The 25871-nt window shown below is 39.2% G+C and overlaps 1 protein-coding gene across 1 annotated transcript in view; it reads right to left on the bottom strand.

The window, feature by feature from the left end:
- Positions 1-25507, bottom strand: part of RB1 (RB transcriptional corepressor 1) — a 69616-nt gene extending 44109 nt beyond the window's left edge. Inside the window, exons 1-10 of the mRNA XM_026053295.1 lie at positions 25391-25507; positions 17172-17284; positions 14957-15091; positions 13036-13074; positions 12302-12369; positions 10967-11077; positions 7568-7716; positions 6874-6951; positions 4209-4318; positions 3143-3220 (exon numbers count right to left, since the gene is read on the bottom strand). Coding sequence (XP_025909080.1) covers positions 3143-3220; positions 4209-4318; positions 6874-6951; positions 7568-7716; positions 10967-11077; positions 12302-12369; positions 13036-13074; positions 14957-15091; positions 17172-17215 — 812 coding nt within the window. The 5' untranslated portion in view covers positions 17216-17284; positions 25391-25507. The remainder of the gene's footprint in view (positions 1-3142; positions 3221-4208; positions 4319-6873; positions 6952-7567; positions 7717-10966; positions 11078-12301; positions 12370-13035; positions 13075-14956; positions 15092-17171; positions 17285-25390) is intronic.
- Between the last annotated feature and the right edge of the window lie 364 nt (positions 25508-25871).

Raw genomic sequence — 25871 nt, 5'->3', positions numbered from 1 at the left:
AGTGAAAAGGATAAGGAAGTTAAAGAAACTTTTCAATATTACTGAGAAAGAAAACTATCATCATGAAGCAGAACTAATATGTTTGTCTTAATTAAAAGTGGAAGATCAAAAGGACAAACTACTTTTTAACTACATTCAGTATATTTTAATACTGAAGTGTCCATATAAGATCTTACTGGAATTGGTTTTACAGGCACACAGTAGAAAAAACAGTGATGCCACAACTACCTGTRCTTCCATGTGAATGTTTCCACTAAAACATTCTAACATAAGCTACCTTCTCATAAAATTTAAACCTTGGCAAAGCAATTTCTCAGCTATTTGCAGAGGTTTTTCTGCTAGAGTTAGAGCTCTGCACTCCATTGGTACTTATACACGGAAACAAAACAAAGCAGCACAAAGTCTGTTTGAGGAGCTACTGCATTTACACCAGTCCTACAACTGCAAAAGGGCTAAGTCAKGAGATTGAGGACTGAATCTCCACCTCAGCCACAGCCTCACCATTTTAGAGTGTAAAAAAGTTAAATGCAAATACACACATTTTGTTTGTACCGCATTTTAGCCACCTGAAAATAGCTCAGAGGGAAAAGATTAGATCCCTTGCATGAAACAATACCAAGTGAATTAACTCCAAAAACAGGAGGTGGAAACTTAGCCATTTAAATGGCCCTTTTAAGCAACTCTTCTCTCCTGATCAGAGATTTAAAGGCTGCATTTACAGATAAAAGGAAGGCACATCTCCAGGGGGATATGCATAAGAACATGTCTCCTTCCTGTATTACTCAGCTACCTTTAGCATCTGCATAAGCCAAAGTCTTCTGCATAAGCCAAAGTCTGCTACTTCTGTCCAGAGAAATGCTTCCTCTGGATGGCTTTTCCTAAGCTCACGCTGCCTCTGAGATTTTTCTAGAGGCCTAGAAGAATCTACGCAACTCTAGTTTCCGAAAACAACTTCTGGAGCTTATAGTGTGCATCAGAACTGCCAATTTCAAGCATTTTTTTTGCCCTCCTGTCAGAAATGCCATTTAGCCTCCAATGGATTCATATCACTCAGAAAAATAAAGACAGAAGAAGAATACGTACTCAGGGMACATGGGGTTTAAAGAAACTTTTCTTTCATCTACTTTCCGGAAGGTTTTGGTCAAAGCACTTCTACCAAAACCTTACTAGAACTATGGAGAAGCATAAGGACAGTGGAAATTTAATGAATTAAAACCACAGTCCATTCCCATTCTGCTCCRAAATAGAATCCATTTAACACACCATTTTTTATACAGAGACTCAGATATCAAGTCTCCTGGTATCAACGATTAGACGCTCACCGATCTCAGGAGGCTTTGGAGCAGGCCCCAAATGCCTAGCTCCAGAAAGGCAACATTGTAAGAAGAGTCAGAGCATTAAACCTGGTCTTTACAATATRATCAGTACATGGGGCTCTACTTACAGAGTTAATCCTGCCCTTTCCACTCAGGGCTGGTGATCAAAGGCTTACTGCCATCTAGTGACACCTTTGGGCCTTAAAGGCAAAACACTGGTATAACCAAAACTCACTGCTCCTGAGCAYGAGGCCTCCACTTGGACTGTCTGAGCTGGTATCACTTCTGCAAAGCTCCAAGGGCCCAAATCCTCATGGAGAGGATGTAATTCTCTCTCTCTAGAGCCGCTCTCAATATCCGAAAGGTTTCAGCACATTTTGTATTTTTAACAAAGTGGGCGTAGTCACCCCTGGATGTTTCCTAATAAGACTTCAGTAGCAAGAATTTTAATTAACCACTTTTCAGTTACTGATGTCCATTTAAATGCCGTTGTAACCCCAAAAGGAACGACAACAAGCAGCTAGCTATTGTGAGAAATGAGATTGCTTTGTCAGAAACCTTCTTGTTAGATATGTGTCCTGTAAGATGGCCCAGCTCCCAGTTAAACACATCGATCTGGGAACCAACAGCCAAGTTGTTTTTTCTTTAAATGGCTAAAAAGCATCATTAACTAGCACAGTTTTGAAGTTAAGATTAAAAATGCTCACTAAAGAATCATATAAAGCCTTCTGAAGTCATAGCCAACTAAAACCTTTCAAAAACTGATCAATATCTATATCAGTTGTGTATTTTCCTTTATCATGCTTACAGAGGAGCTTTTCAGAACCTTACTACTCTCTTGGGATAGAAACCAATTAGTTTCTACCATGGGATTTAGAAAATATTACAGTGGGCTTACAAGCCTACAGTCTAATTCATTCTTCCACAAGCATATAAGCACTATAGAAGTATTTTTAAATAAAAACACTAATTTGAAACACTAATTTGTGAAAATAGATGTAGCAAACCAGTACAGAGTGTTTTAACTTCTATCATTAAAAAATGCTAAGGAATTCATAAAGAAGGCATAGAAAAAGAGCTTCCCTGCTCTAAGAATGACTCCTCTTAACAACATTTCTCCATCCAGATAGCACCTGAGAACATGCTAGTGATAGAGCTGTGTTTTTCATTTCTGGGTTTTGGTTTTTTTTTTTTCTTCTCAAATGTCCAGGAGAGCTCTAAGCACCACTCAGCAAAACCATACTAATTTTGTTGAAAAATACTGTGTCACAAAAGGAAAAATGGTACAGGCAAATCTCCATTCCTTGTTTAACTGAACAAAGTTTGAAGGACTTTTGCATTTCACTGTAGATAAAGAATCTGCAGTTCACATCACAKTTCTAACACATTTGTCCACCTTCTGCATAGACTGGAATATGGCTGGCACTCTGAAATCTTAGTTGTCCCATAGAGAAAGAAACAATGTCAGGAATAAGGTCACAGTAGAAGAAATGTTTGTGCACATACAGCTTGACATCAGGAAAGAAAGCCATGATAATTCAGAGTTAGGAGTAAAGATGRGAGGACAGCTTACAGAAGTACTACCGTAGAATCATCACTGGACCAAGTATAACCATCTACCTTACAAACATTTTCAGTCAGGAATTTCTTACATAATTAAGTAAAAAACTTTACACTTTTTCACCATCAGCAGGAATTGAGCATTTAGCCTCCCTTTGCTTGTGACCAGTTTAAAAAAAAAAGACTTGAAAGTCAAAACAGCTACTAAGGATAAGCATTTTGAATGAGGATGTTGAACAAAAGCCCACAATGAAAAGAAATCCTACCGAACAGGAGTTTGTGGAAGTATAATATTAAGTTCCTCCTCTGGACTGTTTTTTCGTGGTGTTCTCTCCAACTGTGAGCTACATAAATGAAAAGCAAAGTTACTTTACACTCAAGTAATTAAAAAAGGCACAGACTTTAAAATGTAGAAAAAAATCTATAGGACATCATTACAAAATCTAGGTGTCCAATTACTCCAATGTTAGAATGATAATAATTTAAATTGCCAAGTAGAACTGCTCCGAGTAGGAGGTTGGACTAAATGATCTTCAAATGTCTCTGATTTATTTAATGTCTCTAAATTATTTTTCTAGAATTCCACTTACCACAAAAACTTTAGCTACATATCCAGTTAGCTCCATTTTAATCTTAATTTTAAATGAATACATTTTTCTAGCGTAGATAAAGCCCCAGAATCACACTGTGAGCTCGGAAATGCTGAATCATCAGCAAGCACCAAAATTTGGCAYTATGACTGAAAAATTCAAATACGTTTGTGTTATTAAATACAGTGTGCCTGAGCACTGGTACTCATCTGCTGTCACACTGGCATGTTTCTGTGTCACCCAAGCTACCCTCCTTTACACAATTTCTGGGTATAGGTCAAGAGTCAGAATGGTGTCGGCACCACCTCCTGCACCCAGCCGGCACACAGCACCCTGCTCTTTTAGGAAGAGGTAGCAGCTTAMCTGTAGGGACACAGGACATTTAATGCCAACAAGTCCCAGCGCCAGAACAAAGTCCCAAGTCTGTCTACTTTACTAATGTGATGTAGCCTCCTTTTCTTCACGATTCCTCAGCTTTCTTTGAGCTATAGCGGTTTGCGCAGAGTAAGAATTAATTATCATGTCAACTACAGAAACTTTAACACATTCTCTAATTATTTAAGCTGCATGGCTTCAAGGGTAAAACAAGGCTGGTGATCCAAAAACATCTTCACATCTTCACTGAACTACAAACTTAAGAGACCAAGATGATACAGAAATCTCCATTCAAAAAAGTGGGGRAAAAAACAGCACAATGTCATGTTTTCGATTATAATATGAAAGTAGCAAGYGGAAATATTACCATATTATGGGATCAGATTGTAAAGTTTCATCGCGATCCAGAAATAATCTTGCGTCTATATCTTTGTTTTTAAGGTAGAGCTCTTCGTATTGCTTCGAGATRACCTCAACCTCAAAATAAAAGTTTAACAGCAATAAGCTTGAGAATGCACTGAGTAACATAATCTACTTCTCTCTCGTGAATACAATATTGAAACTAAGAGAATGACCTTGAATCTTACAGTCACTTCTTAAACAAACATCAACCTGCCCCGAGGACAATTATGGTTCCCAGGTGCAAACAGAAGATAAGCTTTTATAAGAGAGAACAATTCAAGATCATGAGACATTTCTGAAGAAAYGTAGGCTCTGACATTGTAAAAGAGCTAAAAATAGCTGGAGTGCAAGTCAGCCCTCCAAACCAAACTACTACTTCCAGGCTTTTAAGTACATGCTTCCAGAATAAAAAGGTGCCTCCAGGAGCAGGAAACTAAGTGAGTATCTTTAGAACAGCTACTAGACAGGCTAGTTATGTCCCTTTCTCTGTTGGTCTGGGACATCAAGGACAAAAGCCAAACTCCAATCTTCTTATTCTCAGTATAGGTAGAGTTTTCCTGTTCTATGTTAACATTGGTATAGTTTAAGAAACATACCTACTTATATAAAACTGCAGATATTCACAACACACTAACGTTCCTTAATTTACTTTCCAAAAAGTCAATTAGATCTTATGCTGATTTAACTCCATTTTGCACAGAAAAAGTATCTACTTGTCTTTGAGTGACTAACGCAGAATAGTCTGGTATTTTTAATCAAGGTCAGATACTGGCCTTCAACTCTGCTGTTGTGGCTCCTGCAGCAGCAGAGAGGCGTCTAACAACTACCTATTCCCTGAGGCCAGACCCACATAGATCCACCGTGTGTTCTGGCAAATTCCAGCTACACAAACAGCCAACACTACATATGAAAACAGACTAGCCTTAAAAACTCCCAAGAAAAATACAAACTGCAAATACCTCATACAGAGCTTGGCTCGTCATCTCCCTCTAGCTCTGAGGAGTAAATTTGCACCAAACTCATGTCTTGGTTAAAACTCCCTGAAGTAAAATCATTAAATCAAAGATACCTTTAGAATCCAACTACTTTCATTTTTTTCATTAAAATTTTGTCATCTTCCTAATGGTTTAGGTGTGCTCTTCATCTCAAATATTTCCATATTCTTTATAAACTCCTATCAATCTAAGATTCTCTCACTCCAAAAAGAAGATCTTAGCCCAAACTAGGAAGAAATACCTAACCAAAACTCAGAGTTCTGAATCAATCTAGTTTTTAATTCCTTCTTCAAGAGTCTTCAAACATATATTGAAGATAGGCGACACCAACATAAAGCCCCAACAGCTTCTTGCTTTAGAAACAAAATCAAAATTTATTCAAAGCTCAGTGCTTTTATGAAGATAATCATATGGGACACTTAAGTTGACCTTTATGTATTGCACTGATGATCTCAACCATGGATGATGCATATATGAACCAATTATCTCTAAAACATACCTACAGTGTTCTGCTTTGCTTTAGAACATGCCCTGGGGCATTAATGTTTCAAGAACAGGATTCTTGTGACAATATTCTTCCTCAAAGGATTTATTTTTATTGTTTTTTTAAATCATCAGTCTTGGAGCAGTAAATTTTATACTGTGCTTAGTAAATTAGGCAGCCTCAAATGAGTGCCTTCACTGATGTGATGATTACTGTTATAATGACCTTTGCACRAAAGGTCAGAGAGGACTTCCAAGCACGACAGCCAGAAAGGTCCTTACATGGCAGCTTTTGCACATACGGTCTACACTTGATGATACAAAACATGAATGTCACAGTCATCCCCTAATTCACACTGGAAGAGATAAAGATCTCCAGTGGGTCTTGCTAGCTGCGCCCTCCCAACACGTGTCTCCCTAAAGAGAACACAGATCCGGCTGAATCCTACAGGAATTCCRCCTGATAAACCCCAGCAGTTACCTACTCTCAGGCTACCATCTCTGCACTAACAGCCAGCTTAAACTGATACCTTAAGAATGATGCGTGTAAATGCTTTGCAGGAAGTTACCTGTAAAGGCTTATTTAGTATGTGATTACATAAAAGCCAACTGATGCATCCAGGCTACAATTTGGCATGATGAAAGCAGTTCTACAAAGGAGCCCAAGCTCTGCCACTTGCAAAATTCACCCTAGTCTTGTATGCATTTCCTATATGACCAAAGTAACATAATTCAATTGTATTTAAATTAAGACTGCATGCATTTACTGATTGACTTTACAAACTTGATGTTATAATAGCTATAATTCTAGGTTCTAATATATATAATTCTAGATTAATGCTCTCATCAAGATCATAGGTATGAAACACAACGTAATATTAAATTGGGAAGGCAAGGAGGTCACTGGTTCAGCCTCATAAAATAGATTCAGTTTTTTTTTTAATTGCGGTAGTTTTATAAAAAAACATTCCATTACAAATCCTGGAATCCCTGTTAAGTCACATACCTGAGAAAATGTACTTGCTCAGGCAATTTTAGAAGAGCTTACCAGAACTTTGTCTATATATAAGAGAGAATCATGAGGAATTTGAGAATCTTAAGAATTTGGAATGAAGCAAAGCCAAACTTAACCATGTTGAACTATTTAATTACCTCTGGTAGCCCATTTGAGGCTACAGTGCTAATCGAATTCAAGAAGGGAATAAAGCTTGTGAAATACACATTCTTGACCTAGAAAAAGGAGAGAAAAGCATTAACATCAGCAATGTACAGAGGGAGTCAGGCACACACTGCTCTTGCACATGTAAGGCAAAAACTAAACACACTGTTTGGTAACACATTGCGCTTTAGGTTTCACAAAGGAAAAACAAAATTGCCTAAAAGTGTGTTATTTATAAGCATGCACACCTAGCTCATTGCTAGAATATTAAAATGACTACACTGGGAAAACACTAACTTCCAAGCCCTTATGTTTCTAACTCGCTCATGTTTTCAGATTCTTTAAAAAATACACAGAGCAACAAAAACCCAAAAGGCATGGGTTTAGCACCAGAGCAGGAGGAGGATGGTGCTTTAAACACACCACATACTCAACATACTACAGGCTCCCATCAACATACAGCCTTGCCCCGTGACTCCGCAGTGCCTTCTCCTTGCTAAGGGCATTACCCATATTGAGTGCCTTTTTCTTCCTTCCTCTATATTAGAGAAAGACCTCCACTAATGAACCTCAGGGAATAATTAAGCACAAGCAGAAAGACTTGAAAGACTCTTTAAATAAACGTATGTTTTAGAAGCTGGTGAGCAGCAAGATCTAACATCACACTTCATAAAACACAGCCATTACCTCATCTAAATTACAATCATGCTCTTTACAAAGGACTTCAATGACTTTTGTGTCAGTATCAGTCTGCTTTGAGGCGCGGGCATTCCTGCTCTGACCTCGCCTYGGAGTCCGGGCTGAGCCATTAACAGTCACTGCACTCACAGCAGATCCTGCAAAGACGGTCAGAACCATCACAACGTTAGTCTTAAAAATTAAACAACTTCAGAAGCTTAAGGTTTTTTATGATTTTTTTCAAGCATTCTGTTCTTATTTTTCCCCTTTTACCTGTTCAGATGGGTAAGTTAATTACAGAAAATTGCAGAAATAGACTTTTTTAAATTAAAATTAATTTTAAATTAAGTATTTGGACCTTTTGAAAAGCTATCCCGTATAGAATTAATAGCTCTTTTTGTAGGTAGCTTCAGCTATCCAGCTGTCCTGCAAACCTAACCAAACCTTTTAAACAGATCAATCACTGTTTGTCTATATGTATATAATTTAAGAGCGTAAAAATGAGCTAAAGGAGCAGCTTAACTTTGTGTTTCAGATGGTTCATGAAGCCATGCTGGGGTTAAGCACAGGTGGGAACCTAGAATATGGTTCTGTAGAGAACTCTTCCCCAAATGCTACYCCTCAGACAAATATTTAAAAACACCTCATTCACCTTGGAGAAGATATCAAAACAACACAAAACACCTGAAGCGTTCGGTTAAGCTTAAGGATATGCCTTCCATATCTTTAACGTGAAGCATCTTAATCACAGGAACAGTATATGTTAATTAACAGTTGCTGGTATAAAGATTATATTCTAATCATCACACTAATCTCATCTGCAACTTCACTTGCATTTGGGAACKGTTCTCTAAGAAAAACTGTTCCATAAAAAAAACACCTGACAGCCTCAACTGCTTTGCTGGTGGCATCTTAATGCCCCCCGTGGCAGTCTGGTCATAAGACRTGACATCACTTTGCACAACACGAGGCCTCTCAGTCAGGAGGACTTAAGAGCACATTGTGTTCTCTGCCAGAAGAATGAAGCAGCTYTAAGCGACAGCTTAAGCAGGACCTGAGAAATGATACAGCTTGAGTGAGAAATCCAGTGTTCTGCACTCATAACAATGATACCCCTATCGGTAATTTAGTCTCAAGCAATAAGTTTTTGGGTTTTTTTTTCCTCCTTTCAAGATACAACATGTAGAGCTCAACTTTCTAAATGAGTTGCTGGCCTTGACAGTTCTGCTAAGAAAGTGTGAACAGAATTTAAAAACAAGGCAGTCCAGTTCAATTCAACATTATGTTTAAAATGAACTTCAATTTAAATTAAAATTTAAATTTAAATGAGACTTATCACTCCATACATTTGCAACTGAGCAGTATAATTTCCATCCTACAAATTTAAATTCAAAGAACTGGAGTGCAGGGATTTATTAATCACACCTTTTGTCACCCCTTTTTATTTGCATTATAATAACAGCGAATAACCTTCTGAATAGGTTATTCATCTTAACAACAACCAATTACTAGGTCAGATAAATCTTCTCAAAAACATGGCTTTTAGGGACCATATCTTCACAGATGCACAGATTCACAGAATATTTAAGGTTGGAAGGGACCTCTACAGATCATCTAGTCCAACCTTCCTGCTCAAGCAGGCACACCTACAGCATGTGGCACAGGGYGGCATCCAGGCGGTTTTGGAAGACCTCCAGAGTAGGAGACTCCACAACCTCCCTGGGCAGCCTGTTCCACTGCTCTGTCACCCTCACAGTAAAGAAGTTGCTCCTCACCTGGAGACGGAACTTCTTATGCTTCAGCTTGTGGCCATTACCCCTCATCCTATCGCTGGCCACCAGTGAAAACAGCTTGTCCCCTTCCTCCCTGCATTCTCCCTTCCTGAACTTATACATATTAATCATATCCCCTCTGAGCCGTCTCTTCTCCAGAGAAAACAGGCCCAGCTCACTCAGCCTCTCTTCATACGAGAGATGTTCCATTCCCTTAATCATCCTGGTTGCCCTTCTCTGGACCCTCTCCAGAAGCTCCACGTCCTTCCTATACTGGGGTGCCCAGAACTGAACACAGTACTCCAGGTGCGGCCTCACCAGAGCTGAGTAGAGGGGCAGAATCCCCTCCCTTGACCTGCTGGCAAYACTCCTCCTGATGCAGGCCAGGATCCCATTGGCCTTCTTGGCCACGAGGGCACACTGCTCACTCATGGTTAACTTGGTGTCAACCAGGACTCCCAGGTCCCTCTCCGTGGAGGTGCTTTCCAGCAGGTCGACCCCTAATCTGTACTGATGCCTGGKGTTATTCCTCCCCAGGTGGACCTGGGGAGGATATCTTTTTAGATAAAAGATAACTAAGATATATTTAGATATCTTTTTTATATAAAAGATATCCAGGTGGATATCTTTTTAATATCAGGAATATTTTATCAAGAACCAAAGTATTAAAACCCGCTTGGACGCAGCCCTGTGCCATGTGCTCTAGGTGACCCTGCGTGAGCAGAGGGTTGGACAAGATGACCGCTGAGGTCCCTTCCAACCTTAAGCATTCTGTGATTCTGTATTACAGCAAGCATATTAGGGTGTTAACTCCAACATCCTACCCAAGTCCACCAGACAAAAAGCCTAAGCAACAACAACAAAGTGTTTTGCACAGGCTGTAGCCCTAAATACTTTAGTATGGATCAATTCTGTAGCCCTCAGAAAAGAAATTTTTAGCTTTGAGAGAGCTAATTATATCTCTGCTATAAGTAAATATTGGCTATGTCTCCCTACGCAAGATTGCCCAGACTCCAGGAATAGAGYTGAATGAACAAGAAATTAAGCCTCATCATGTTTTTATTTAAAATAAGGAAGACACTTGCTAATATAAAGCAAATGTAATAAAACGTAACTCTGTACCCTGCTCCACCATTTCAAGCTACCACTGCAATTAGTATTTTTTTTTTATTCATTTTTAAATCCACTATATATTTTCCTTTACATGGCTCTACCACCCAGTATTTCACACACTCAGGTTGCTACCATATTGTAATTTTCCCTTTGATTTATAAAAAAGTCATAGCATGACCTTTTCCTTCTGCAATATAAAAGCTAGGGTGAATAACAGTTTTTATTCATCATCTGCCCAGAACCCTAGTCTTTTTTACCAGTCAAATTCAACTATTTGAGTAAGCCCCCTTATTCAAATAAGGGGTATAGCACACAGCAAATGCATGAAACAGCTCAATGATATAAAAATATGCTACCACATCCAGATAACCTAATTCATGTTCATGATCATTTAAACCAAAATAAAATACCTAAAATTGTGATTTATCAATGAATTGTGAATGCTAGAAAGATCTTATTTGAAATTAAATTAACATACTTTCTACTTTAACTTAGTCATTAAAAAAATAACTTAAAACCTTACTGTATGGCTCCTTGAGCATGGCAGGAGGTGACAGTTTGATAAAATAATCTAAGACGCACAGCAACAACTGGAAAGAAATCACCAGGTCATCTTCCATCTGCAGCACTTTACCTGCAAACATTTAAAAGGAAAAATCAGAAAATGTCAGGCTTGTGAGAAGATGCCTAACGTGGTGTTTTTTTTTTTTTTTTTTTAAAGTCATTTTGGAAAAACAAAGATATGGAAGTTCATTTAATAAAACACAGCAGAGTTAAAAATCAGAAATGATCAAATTGGATGGTAATGTTTTTTTAAAGCTTAACAGCCTAGTTTTACAATTCATGATTTTTCAGAGGTTTGTTCCTCTGAAGAATAAACATACTCTGCACAAAATTCTTAGCTCTCAGTGTTCCTTCATTATTTCTTTTGCCATTTTATTGCAGTGGAAAAATAATAYAGACTACGTTACCTAGGTGTATCACTCTGTGCATCTTTTTTTATGGTCTTATTAAAATTTTGTGAAGGCAGCTAAATATTTAAAAATGAGTYACTAGTGTATAGAAAAAAATCAAAACATTGAGCATAAAACATGATAGTCTCCATCTGTTCAATTTATAAAAGTGACCCATAAAAATATTAACATGAACATGACTAACACCTACGTTATTCTAGTTGCTCCCAAATTATGATTCATGGTTCAGGAGACATCCAAAATACCACTCCAAGGCTGCGTGGAACACCACAAAGTATTTGGAGAAGTGACACTGACTCAGAACAGTTGGGGATCACTATGTTTCTTATTCTTACACAACTAAGTTTTTAATCTTCCTTTGGTATTAGGATTAGCAAGCACCACCTACATTCTCCTGTGGCTTCAATTATTAGTAGGTAGAATTTTACATTTCCTTACTCTCAAGGAAGAGTCAGGGTAGAAAACTACAGGTTTTGATTTTTGTTTATGCTGCAGAATTATAGTTTAAAAGCTCCACTGGAATTAGATACTCCAAGACAGACTTAAATAGCAAAGACCCTCAAACTTCCTCTTAAGTCACTGGTAGGCTGCAAAGCATCTCAGAATGGACTTGAATGCAAAATATCAGCCTTCAGTCTTAAAAAAAAAGACTGACACACACACACAAAAAAATAAAGTAATACTAGTTAAAAAACAGTCAAATTGCACAGAAATATTTCTAAGTAGATTAAAAAAAGAGAAAAAAAGATCCTGCAATGATAATATTTCTGCAATGATAATATTTGTAACAAGGATACTGTTCTCATATTGGGTACACAAAATAAACTTGTGATCTCATTCCAACAATATCCATTAAAATAACTGCCCTTTAACAAAAACCTTACCTTTTGCCAGCAAAAAAGTAATCCAGTAGTTTTTTAGGACTAATACAGAATTGAGTTCAGCAGGAACCCTGTGAGGAGACACAAAAAAACCTGCATATTAAGTGATTTTTTTTTTATATATATATATATTTTTTTTTTTTTTTTTTTTCCAATAAATGTCTCAGTCTATGGAACAATGCAAGACAACATCAAACATTTCCCATTTAGTTAAGATTATTTCACTATATTCCCTATAAAATCAAGGCTACATATTTGAAAAAAATCAAGCCCTCTTGGTTACACTATTCAAGAAGTGGGAAAAAAATATCTGTATCATCCTTGGAAAAGAAAGTGACTGTGAATAATTCACTTAACTGTGATGAGCTGTTTTCTCTCTCTCGTGCCTTTGACTAATGCCCTATTCTCCAGTCACAGCATGAACTCAATGCCATTTGGGAGCTGCTAAGGCATCTTTTCATCCATTCTTTTGCTGCTATGATTATGAAGCTCACTCTCCAAGTGTTCGATTGCCGAGACACTCGCCAGTGGGTGGCGATCCTTCACGGAGGAAGTGACCAAACATAAACCACTTTGGCAGCTTGCATCATCTCTCACTGAAATTCAAAGTCCCCACTACATCTAAATTAAACACACAACATACTATGACTTAGGTCAATCTCAACGGGTTAAAACATAATTTAAAATCAAAACTTGTGAGTATTTTAACAAGTRCAACTAGGAAAAGGCAAACTTACTCGCTACTGGGTTGCTCCACATAAATAAGGCCACAAGTCCTAGAAAATAAAAATAATTGGTTTTAAAACATTCTTCTGAAAGTGAAATCAAACATACAATACCATTTAATGTAGTAAAAAAAAATATGCTAGTGGTAGTTCATAATCTTTAAAAGTCTAAGAGACTTAGAAGTTGGCACATCCACTACAACCCTGCTAGAGCTGAAGGAATGTTACTACTTGAGATGCCAAAGCTCGAATAGAAAACCAACTTACATTTGATATAACACACAGAATCATTGTTCTGTTTGACAAAGACTGGATTTGTGCATACATTATTATTCAGTGACTTAAAGAGCAGCAAATTATGTGCTACAACTACTCAGGACACTATGTAAAAGTTTTAAAAATTTCTGCAGTCTCACTGCAAGCCTTGAGTTGCTTGGTATTTCTAGGCGAATATAATTTCAAGAAACAAATTTAGGTTATTCAAAACCAAAAAACTTCAAGTCTTTCTGTTGCTGTAGGTAACTTGGTAACTGCTATTGCAATTCAACCATAACAATGGGGAAAAACAGCAGTTTTAAAAATAAAGATCTTTTATAAAACTAGATTCAAATTCTCAACAGTTGAAGTTGGCTGTATGCTTAATATGTCTTCAAAATTTGTCTCAATTCCCTCAGTGATACAATGAACAAAAGAAAACTTAAAAAAATAAACACACTAGTGAGGAAGGGCTATAAGCGGGAAACAAAACAGACTTTTATATATGGAATGACATTTCAGGGGTCCACAGAAGACTTGCAGTGAATAAAAACTAAAATATTTACAACTGTCATAGAGGTTCATAGCTTTAAGATAACAATAACCTTTACAAAAAGTTGCAATACCCATTATTCAAGCTCACGAAAAGCACAAAGGGACTTTGAAAAGAAATAAAAAAAGATACTGCACTTGGGTTTTGATTCAACGATCTACCAAGGGATGACTTGCTACCCCCTTTTCAAGGGACATTTCAGGAATATCCAAGAGCCATTTCACAGTTTAGAAATCAAGTTGTTATACTGACTCAAATTCAAACAGCTGAAAATACCAAGTGTTTTGAAGCAACAATGCCAAATTATACAAGCATTATGTAATGCTGCCCCAATGCTTAATAACAAGAAAGGTTTCTATAGGTATTTGGTATGAAGAATTTACAGATGGATTTAAAAAAAGCAGACTAGGGCTCACAAATGTGCATGTTATGCCAGCACACATCAGCATGCTAAACGATCAGAAGCCCCAATCACCCTTGGCTTCAGATTTCAGCATAGAAAACGTGGTGGCTTCAGTTGCAATCTCATGATTCTTAAGCAACATGTGGAGAGCTCTTAGCACTCTGCCATAGGCATCAGCTTATCCCATACAAAAGATCCCTGTTTTGAATGGATAATCAGCTAAAGCATTCAGGAGAGTTTGTCTCAATTACAACTGAAAACTGCTAATGGAACTGTCCTTACAACACCCCAGGAGCCTGGAACACACAGGGGCGTTATCACTGTTCGTGCTTTTCTTCCCCAATTCCTTTGGCTGAGATTTGTTTGGAGAGGATGAGTGAGATGGAAATGGAAAGTCCATCCCATAAAAACACTTCCCCGGATAGTAAATTAATCCTTCTTATATTTGGAAAAGGCTTTACAAGGGAACCTGACACCCTTCGTTGTGTTACCCTTGCTATTATTTGTATTGCAGCAGTGGGATTGTTCTACAAAGGGCTATGCTAGARAGCAGCATGTAAGACATGTTTATTCAACACATGCAAACAGTTCCATTTAAGGATTTGTAAATATTACACAGAGCTTTAAATGGGCAATTCCAATATGTAACTTGAATATCTAGATACAAAAAAATATGGACAAGTAAAAAAAAATCATTTTGAGACGAAAAGTATGCATACTACCTTTCAAACTTGTGATATAGTGCAAGTAATACATCATATTTCTTTTTCAGCCTTGATACAGTGCTATCAACTTTAGTGCTTACAGTATCCATGTTAACATCCACTTCTTTCAGGAACTGAAAAAATGTGCATACGCTAAAAAAAGAAAAAAGATGGATTACCATAACTGAGAATGCCTATTCTGCAACATTTACTGAATTGTATCCTACTGATTAGATTTCAGAATATTCTTACTAAAATTGAAAGTGACTGAGAACCCTGCTTTGAGAAACAGTATTAGTCCCATATATACATATATTTTAAAATTTATATAAAAGTTAAAAGTTAAAAAATCTATAAATATGCATATATATATAGCAGCAGTATAAATATACACATATATATAGTAGGAATAGATCTCCTGTGATACAGGCTCTGCTACAGACAGAATTTTCTTGCCTAGCATAAGTACCTTTGGAAGTCAGAATTTGTTGACTAGACACGTCTTGCTCCCTTGCTGTACCAGTAAAGCCACAAAGAGATCACATGGAATTCCTGACTTTTCCATTTTAGCTAAATGTTCTACTTTTAAAACATTCTCTCTACACTAGAAACATCCATGTTGCCTCCACCCATGCGAAAAAGGAACCTCAGAATAAGAGGATAAGATGAATACACTGAAACCTACGGAATTTGAAGAGTTTCCCACAAGTATGTGGGGCAAGGTTGAAGGGCATTCCCCACGCTTGGGAAATACTATTATACAAGGAACCACAGATTTTCTTATTCACATGGGTAATATCATGGTGATAAGAAAATGTTTTGCTGTCTTTGTTCATTAAAAAAAAGAGCAGATTACCAAGAACGAAGGAGGAAGTGCTCAAGTGCATTTTCACGCTTATTCAGAATAAGTTGAGAGCTGCATTTGTCAGATTAAAAACAGGAGAGAGTCTCAAAGCCACTCAGAAATTCTTTCACTGTGGAATGAAAAATCCTTTCCAGGGCAGCTCTAGAGAACAAGGCAACCAGCAGRAATCTCTGCCAGCTTGACATTGGAACTGATGGAAAGGCCAGGCCTAGCAGGCAATGGAATTGCTAAAAATCAAAATCATCAGAAGTAACAGCTTCCTTTTCGAAACCCCAAGGGAAAAAGTCTCCTTGAGCTGGCAGTGTTAGCTGGTCTGACTGAATGTTTTCTGTGCTGGAGTGGAACATACTGAGCATCACTGCACAGGAATAATTAGATTGCAGCCAAGCAGTTCCAAGTCAGTCTAGACTGAAGAGACTAAATCCAAATACAGGACCTGACCACTGTGTTGGGGGACCTCATGAGGCAGGAGAGGCCTGGAGAAGTCTGATTGTAACTGGCAACTTCCAAGTAACAGCCCTCAATTCCCTTGTCTGGGAGCTTCTTTGGGTGTTACAAAGACAAGGAAGGAACAGAGTAAGATACCATCCTACAAAACCAGCTCCCACAGCCACAGACCGGCGGGGCTTCAACATTGGCAACATGCAGCAAGGCACCAGGCTGCTGACAAACATGTGGCAATGACAGGACGCTTCGCAGTACCAGCAGACTCTGCTTGGGCACATGCTGTCTGTGCAGCAAACAACTATTAGACAGCACCAAAAACTGTATTCTTTAGATGAACTTAAGACTAAATCTACTGTAGCTGCCACCTACATTTACATTAAAAATGGGTGTTTTTCCRGAAGTTATTTCTCTGTTGTGCAATTACTTACTGAACGTAAGGACATAACCGTAACAGTCATCTAACAAAAGGCATTTGAAAAGGTATGAAATTTTGACTAGTTATGTTAGAAACAAGCAGCACGTTGGCAGACTGATGAACTGGAAGATTTTTTCTTCAACTTTTGATGTAATGCGAGACTAATGCTTTCAAAAGGGTTTTGCAGGAAAACTTGATGCACGGAAAGAATGAAACACGTCTCAAATATAATTTATATCAATTAATGAAGACCTGAGGTTTAACAAGAATTAAAAAATTAACACAAGAAGCCAATTAATTGAAACAAACTGAAAATATTATTCATACTTCAACTAAAATATAACAAATTTTCTAGTTTACTCAAATCAAATAATTTCCCTAAGTAACTCTCACTTTAAATCAACTATCCTGATACAAACAAAAACTCACATAGTTTAAAAAGTACAGCCTTTCCTTACACTTTATCAATTATTAAATAGCATTATTATTTCTCAGTGAAAACTTACCTTATGCTTATGCTCTTCAGAAGCTCTGTGAAAGTGAACGTCATTTCATCCAGGTCAATTGATGCAATAAAGATACAGACTCCCCAAGTTTCCTTTTTCTTTTTGTTATAAGCCTTTAATAAATAAAATAAAATGTTCTTGATTTCTATTATATAATAAAATCAGGTTCTATATAGAGAACATTATTATCTCAAAACTAAACTAGAAAGAAGAGACCCTCAAGTCAACATTTGGCTACTATAGCCAATTATTTGGCAAGTGAAAACTGTCAGGAGTTTTACAATACAGATGAAAGGCCAAACAAGTTCAACTCTTATTCCCACAGCATGGAATCCATTTTACCTATAAAGTTTAAGAGATTATGTAGACACTGAGTCAGTGCTCTCATTAAGAGCTACCTGAAGGGAAACAAGGTCTCTTTCCCTACAGAGACAGTCAACCGGTTCCCATTCAACTGATTATTAGAACAAGAACAAAATTTGATCCTTGCAAGGAAATGAGGGGGAACGGATTTGTTCAGAGAAAGAAAGTAACCATAAGACAAAGGAACATAAAAATATTAGAAAAACTATAATGAAACACTCAGGAACTTTTTTCTGTATCTTAAACTAGATTAAGTATCACAGCTGAACAACTATGACGTCTCTTTCCTTAGCAAGAACATGAAAGTAAGAAACACCTTTGGTCATTCTCCTAGGTCACACTTATTTCTGAACAGTTCAACTTTCATCACTCAAGAGCAACACCATATGGACATGTCATCTACCTGGAGCCCAAGGATTCACATTCCCAAGGATTCACAGGCTAATCACTTGGAGGTGGTCAGGATTCAGCTGCAGCTACAGGATGTACAAATACACCAGGGGAGAATGTAGGGAGGAAGGGGCCAAGCTCTTCTCAGCGGTGGCCAGTGACAGGACAAGGGGCAGTGGGTACAAGTTGAAACACAGGCAGTTCCATCTCCAGGTGAGGAGGAACTTCTTCCCTGTGAGGGTGMCAGAGCCCTGGCACAGGCTGCCCAGGGAGGCTGTGGAGTCTCCTTCTCTGGAGATCTCCCAAACCCGCCTGGATGCCGCCCTGTGCCCCATGCTCTGGGTGTCCCTGCTGGAGCAGGGGGTTGGACTGGATGGTCTCTAGAGGTCCCTTCCCACCAGTCTGTGTGACCTTTTTACTAACACAGACACCTGAACAAAACAAAAACAAACCAAACTACAACCAGCTACAACGCTCAAGAGCGAACAATGTTTTGCAGATGCACAGAAAAAAAAATAATCCAAGCAAGTATCCTGCAGGTTTTGGAAACAACTCTACCAAGCGCTCCCAAAAGGCAAAACGAGCGACATACCAGATGTGGCTCCCTCTATCTTGAGCTGTCTTCCAGCACTATCTCTGAGGGCTTCACATCCCTCGTGCACCCACCTGGGTGCTCACCAGAGGGCACGTCCACAGCCTCGGGCAACTCAGCTCTCCTGGAGCTTCAAGAGGCCGGAAGCTGCCAGTTACTTAAATTATTGTGTTCCTCCCACATTCTCATTCTGAGTTTTTCTATGAGATGGGGCATGGTTACAGTATAAAGCATTTTTACAGAACTCTGAGGTTTTGTAACCTCAGACTGAGGTATTTCTGAGTAAGACTGAGGTACCTTTTTGATGATGCCTAAAGGAATATACACCAAATGGTCTTTTGTTTTTATTGCTTATCAAAGACCCTTCATCTTCTAGATGTTTTTTGTAAAATTTTGCATCACCAGCAATGTAAAGATGAGGCAGACAAAAATTTGTTCTTGAGATGTTCACACAATTCAAAGGGTTTGTTAAGAGACACATTCCCACAGCTGGACAGTTCAAAGGTATACATAAAGGTATGTATAGGTGTATACAAAAGTACATACAAAGGTGTATAAACGTATACATAAAGAAAATGTAGTATGGAAAATGTTGTGTGGYTGTTTCCCCCCACCCTGCAGTAATATGTCTTAGAACATCAAAACTAACCAGCTCCTGGCAAGAAGGATGACTACTCACTTAAGTGAGGTCAACACTGCCACKGGAATTGACTGATCTTGTTCAATAAATGAGCCCCCTTCACTTGATGCTCCTACACACTTAGGCCATAACTTTGCTCCCTAAATGTTTCACAGGGCCAGAGGATTCGAAGTTAAAAGGAGGTGTAATTTTCTTAGTTTGTTGCCTATCCAAGCAAGCTCAGGTCTGTGCTGGGAGAACAGGTGCCTGAAGGTTATAGCAAAGGTCTATTTGGTACAAACAGGTTCTGTTTTATCTAAAAAGGATCTCTAACCACCTTATCTAAGCTGTACAGTTCCAGGAAGCTGCCTCAKAGGCAACTATACATCTACTGCATTAAAACCACTGCAGCGAGTCAAAAGTTCTAGTATCAGATACCCCTGTATCCACTAYCAAGGTTCAGGTTGTTCTGGGCATCTTCTCCTTATCTGAACAAAATGGGCTAAATGATTAGTAGCAAAAAAAAAAAAAAATGTTTGTAGAAACCAGCATAAATAAATACATCATGAGTTTTGTGCAATAGCAAAGAAAAGGTGAGCAGCACCTGGGTGTGCCCCTTCTCTGATGCCAATGAGTGAGGGAGAAGAAACATGTAAAAACACTAGATCAGACCTATCCCACCAGAAACTCAAACTGCAGGTCAGCTGTAGGTTCTCAGAAAATAAGACYATCTGTAAATACCTATGCATGAAGATTTTAATGAGGTTAATACATAAAAGAAACATAATGGATAGGTGAAGGAGGGAAGACCAAAGAGTCAAAGAGTTTCTTGTTACATCATATTCCTCAATACTCTGCTCTCCATAGCCACGAAGTTCATAAACATTTTTTTTTCCCCAAATCATTTCCTATAGAAAAGTTTAAAGCTGACAGGAGAACAAAAGGCAGTAGCATCACTCAATTCAAGTATTTTGACAGCGCTGTATCTGCAGGGCAGCCAATCCTGYGACACAAATAAACAGTTGGTTTGGAAGTAGAATCAAACAATTCATCTCAAACAGACTTGAGGGCATATGAGACACAACAGAGATTTATCAGAAATGGGTTTCTAGCAATAAGATTTCTTACTGACCCCAGTCTGACCCAAGATCTTGTTGATACTGCACGAGTACTGAAAATCTGAAGGACAAGAACTTAACAGTTCATAGTTGCCAGCTCAAACAAGACAATTTCAAGTAGTCTTAGTCAGTGCATTGTGCAGTAAAATATATCTGGCCCTTATTCAAAAGGCTATTTAGCACCTAATACTATATAGATTTAAGTTTCCGTAGGACTTTGGAGACCCAACATTCCAACTCCTCACAGTACTGATCTGTTCAACTGCATCAAGTTAGCTTTCTGTAGAACAAACAAAAACAAAAAAGTACTTAGTAACTCTTCCAATAGTCTTATTTTTCCCGCATTCACACTTTACTAATATTATTCTACCTATTTTTAGCATATCATCAGCTTCCCTAAGTCTAGTGAAAACAGCCTGGAGAAATCAGGCTTAAAATGCTCATGAACCTGAATTATTGCAAAACAGAATCTCTGCCTCCCTTCTCACCAGGTGYTCTTGCAAGGCACTTTAAACACTCGCAGAAAACATTTCTCTACGTTAAGAGACTTTCCAGTGCTAAACCAGATATAAGGAGGGGGACAGTAACTGAAAATTTCAGTTCCAGCTTGCAAGTTAACAGATGTTTATTATTCTGTCTACACTGAAAATAATATTAATGATAGCTCACAAGAGTGATGCAATAATAGAAACTTTAAATAATGTTGCGCAGAAGAAGGTCAAGAGAAAGATAAAGMCCTATTGATTTTTTCTGCAAAAGCAGGAAGTGAAAAATGTACCTACTATCTACACATAAGAAGTTACATGTAAAGACATATCCTCTGCTTCTCAGCAATGACAGTTCCCCATTTTCTATTGACTGTTATTTGGAGTGGAAGATTACTATTAGAGAGCAGATTAAGCGAAATTCATATATAATACTAGATAAAAGTAAAGGTAGGCAGTGAGAGTTGCTGAAGTTACTTAAAAAAAATCCCATGATGGTTCTCTTGTACATAGCTGGATTGGAAGGGACATCACTCTCTTCTAGAGCAGTCAGAAGACAAGTGTATTTTTGAACTGTATTTTTGAAGTGAACGGGCACAACCCAGATATGCAATGAATCTGCTGATAAGGCACTGAATACCACCAGCAAGAAGCCACAGTGAGGATTTAAGTTTGCTTCAGGGCTGACAGCAGCTTTTTTTTTTTAAAACCATTTGTTTTGCTTAAACTAGAGTATGTGCACATTCATTTTGTTGTTGCCCAATAACTCAGTTGGGCTTTATCAGTCCTACAAGACCTGTAATTCTGCACATCCAGCCAAAGGTTCCAGTGGATCCCAGTTTGGTTTGGCTGCAGTTACATAAATAAGAGATAAAGCTCTATTCAGAAATGACTTATTAGCTCACGTGTGCTYAATGCTTTTGCCAAAAGCAAGAAAACTCTGCATGTCTTAAAATGAGAAAGGTGACTTTCCAACTAAAATGTTTGTTCTTTGTCATCAAGTCCTGCAAGCAATGGAACTGATTCAAATTAAATGTGAAAGTTTTAGAATATTTAACCTACTGATTGCCCACTTCTGTGTCTAAAGCAACCATTATACTTCAGAGCTTATTGTTTTTGCTCTAAGCTGCAGTTTGTCTTTTTAAGGTTCTGTCACTAAGAATATAGCATAATTCTTGTAAGATTCAAGTATTCTACACCATCCACATGCCTGTATAAGTCATTATCTGGGGAAAATTTTAAAAATCGAGTAACATGAACCATTAGAAACAAGGTGAGATAACAAGCATGCTCAGATGCTGGCAACTTTCTGAAAAACAGGCAGTAATACATCCTTATGTTCACAGGGCCTGGGACAACCTTGAATTTTAACACAGAAATCAACTAGTTGCTTAGGAAAAAATCATGATGATAGAAATATAAATTAAAAAAACTAACCAAAAGATACATCAGATTTTTACTCACTGTTTTTTAAACAGTGGGTTAGAAAAATACCTACCAAAAATAGCTTGGGAATTTATGAATCTAAATTGAGCAGTAATTAAGCTGAGCAGTAACAAGGAAACAGAGAATACCACGTTTCTCAAGCGGTGTGATGATAAAAATGAAGCCCATGCCTAGGTACCGCACACACACACACACACACACACACAGAGGCAACATGAGCTGCTGAGGCCGAAACACACAGACCTTACACATCCAGGGCTCTTCCACATTCTAATTTTTATCAGTTTCCATTTTCTTTGCAGAAGTTTGGATTCAATTTTGTCAGTATGCAGTCTGTTCCTTACATAGGTTCATTCCATTAAATAGTAATTCACATCAGGTTATATTTTGATTGTCCTTTTGTTGTTCTTTGCCCAACAAACACCAGAACATAACAGATATCCTGAATCTCTGGTCAGTAGCACAGGTAAGTTTCCAGTGCCTCTTCCCAGCTTTCCTCACACCAGCAACAACAAAGTGCCCAAGGTACATTAAGAATTTTACTGTTTACTCCATCTAGAGTTATAGGCACTATTGATTCATAACGTATATTTCAGGACAATTACAAAAAAAAAAAACAATAAAAAAAGACTACAACTGCCTGTGCATGGTCACATAAGCAGGCATCAGAGTCAGGTGTCCAATTCTCAACAACTGTCAGTGTATAGAGTTCTGAAACTATAAACAAAACAAAAAACTCTAAAACAAGCATTCTGTTTACTRTAGTTTGCTTACTAAGCAAGTGAAATGGCAGAAGAACCAAGATTTCTAAATAGCACTAATGCCAAAGTTGTAGTTTATACACATATTTTCATGCTCACAATAAAGTTGTGCTGATGCTCACCATAAATATTATAATTTAAATAAAACATCTACTTGCTCACACATCAGTTGCCTTCTTTCATATCACATACAGTTGATGTAATACTGCATTTCTGGAGCCAGTGTTTTGAATTTTGTCCCTCAGATTTTTATTATTTTTCTTTGGTAGAAAGAGCAATTAAAGCTTATTTGGCATAGAAGAAAGATCTAATTTTCTCCAATTAAGAAGGAAAAAATCATGCTTGAACAGCTGTAATCTTTATGAACAATTTCTCTCTGAAATTTTACTTTCCAAACTAAATCTACCTTATGTACCAGATCAAGAGAGAGAGGTAGTTGCACTACAACAAGCTCTGAAATCTCTCTCCTCCTACACACCTCTCTTAGGGCTTCAGCAGCCTGTTTTAATGACTCAAGGGCCAGCTCTGGCACAGCCCTGCTGCATAACCTTGGCTCCGTTTGCTGAGGAAACTGATAAGCTGGGATAGAGCTGCAAGAAAGTCTAGGGCATGGAGCCATGAAAGGTAAGAATGGTAAAATTAGAGAAGTAGGATTAGTAGCAGCTCAAACACTCAGAAGAAAAGTCATCTCTGTGGAAAAATGGAACATCAAAAAGGTTTTYCCAACCATAATGATTCTATGATCTAACATCTTAAAAACAACAAGGACTCTGACAGTTTTTGTAGTGCCAGTGGATGACAGTATTGAGTATTTATTTCATGGAGCAGGAGCTACCGACTCTTCTCCCCCCAAACGATGCCTGCTTGACCAGAGAAGACTCTGGAACTACTTAAAGAGACCAACTAATTTCTCAGCTAGGATATACTAGGTGTTCAGGCTAGGTCCAAGGCCACGTTTGCATGCTGAATCTCTGCCAGTTTACACAGTACCTGGGACACCACATTAAGTCCCCTCTGTACGAACACCGGAGCACCCAGAAACGAAGCAGGTGAAATCGAGAACCAGGGAAAGAAAGATGCTCAGGTCTTCATGATCCGTAAACAGGCTGAGCATTACCGAATCACAGATTGGTTAAGGTTGAAAGGAACCTCTAGAGATCATCCAGTCCAACCCCCTGCTCCAGCAGGGACACCCAGAGCACGGGGCACAGGGCGGCAGCCAGGCRGGTTTGGGAGATCTCCAGAGAAGGAGACTCCACAGCCTCCCTGGGCAGCCTGTGCCAGGGCTCTGGCACCCTCACAGCAAAGATCATCCTCTTCCATCAAATGTCTGATGCTTTAACTTTCCTAAACTCAAATGAGCTACAAGATGGAACAGAAATGTTCTAGCATACAAAATTAAATGTCTGCCATTTCCCTTTCCACTTTAGGACAGAAAAACGATAGGTAAATAAGTTCTCTTACTCCATTTCAGGCTTAAAGAGGTTAGCATCTAACAGCTGGTGCTTGCAGGGCAAACACTGCCAACAGTAACAGTGCCTGAGGGCCTTTCTGAGGCCTGTGTCCAGAATAATACAGATTTTTTCCCTGAACACTTCTAAAAGAGTCTTAAGCAAAGCCAAAAAGCCTGTCTTGACTTTACACAGAGAAGCTCGTCTATGTTTGGGAGCACGCGTGCTCTGCGGGCACCCAGGGCCAGAAATCTGCTTCTTTTTTTACTGCAAAACCTTTACTTAGTCTTTTTCCAGCACCGATACTGCACTGTGCTGTCAAGTGCACAAACACAGGACGAGCTGGCAAAAACATCCGGTGGTTTAAAACCACAGGTAATGAGATACAGCCAGTGACAGGGCAACTCTGACAGGTCCATTCAAGCTGCAAAGAATAACACAAAGTCTCAACAAATGCACAGATGTTACCCAACACCAGACTGGGGCTAATATCCAGTCCAGGTATTCCGAACAAAATGAAGAAGGGGCATCACAATTATAAATGGTCAATGACTARCTTGGAATGAAAATGCCTCAGTCACAACTACACAGAGATTAACATCAACTTGCAGCGGAAAAAAACATAATGCAGCATATCAACATCCCTTGATCCACAGTGTATTTGTTCAGACCTTTTCTGCAAGTTCATTAAGGGAAACAGGTGGAGACAAACACACAGCTGCCTTGTATAAACCCAACRCGGACATAACTGACATAACTTGGGATCTGAAGAAATAACTGATCACGCAGCATTGTGTCCTACTGTCATTTATTGCTAACACAAAAACTATTTTACACGGACACGCAGACAGCAGTATCCGACGTYGGCATAGCTGCACTKGGAAGAAAAAGGCCATCGSAGCAGCCAGGCAAGCAAAGCCAGGRCTGAGTGCTTGAGCTCTGAGAGGGGACAGCTACTACAACCCAACTGCGAGCGACAGGCACCGGTACTCACGAGGGCTCCGTCCGCAGCCGCCAAGCTCTCGTAGAGCTGCCAAGCTTTCTCTTTCACATTGCCGGAGACCTTCAGGGCGCCGCAGAGCGCAGCGAAGTCAGCGTCGCCAACTTCCAGCCTAGGGAGAAACGGGAAAACGGGAATCGCCGTTATGGCCGGGGCGCGGGGCCCGGCCCTCCCGCGGCAGGTGCCCGGCGGCGCTCACCGGGCGGCGGGCTGCGGCGGGGCGCCGCTCTCCGGGCTGTCGCGCTGGCTCCGGGCGGCGGCAGCGCCGCCCCGGCGGGGGGGCTTGGGCGGCATGGCGGCGCGAGCGGCCGTTGGGCGCGGCCGTTGGGCGCCGCCGTTCAAACGCGCGCCGAGGGCAGCGGTAACGGCCGCGGCTCCGGTCCCCCCGCCGCGCACACCGCGTCGCCGCCCGCGCTCTGGCGTCACTTCCGGGCCGGCGGCGACAGCGCTGCTGCTCTTCCCCTCCCCCCGCGCC

Source organism: Nothoprocta perdicaria, unplaced genomic scaffold (genome assembly GCF_003342845.1).
Source record: "Nothoprocta perdicaria isolate Ctin4 unplaced genomic scaffold, notPer1 scaffold_98, whole genome shotgun sequence".
NCBI classification, from domain to species: Eukaryota; Metazoa; Chordata; class Aves; order Tinamiformes; family Tinamidae; genus Nothoprocta; species Nothoprocta perdicaria.
Note: the sequence above shows the minus strand (reverse complement) of the source record. Positions and strands in the feature narration are given on the sequence as shown.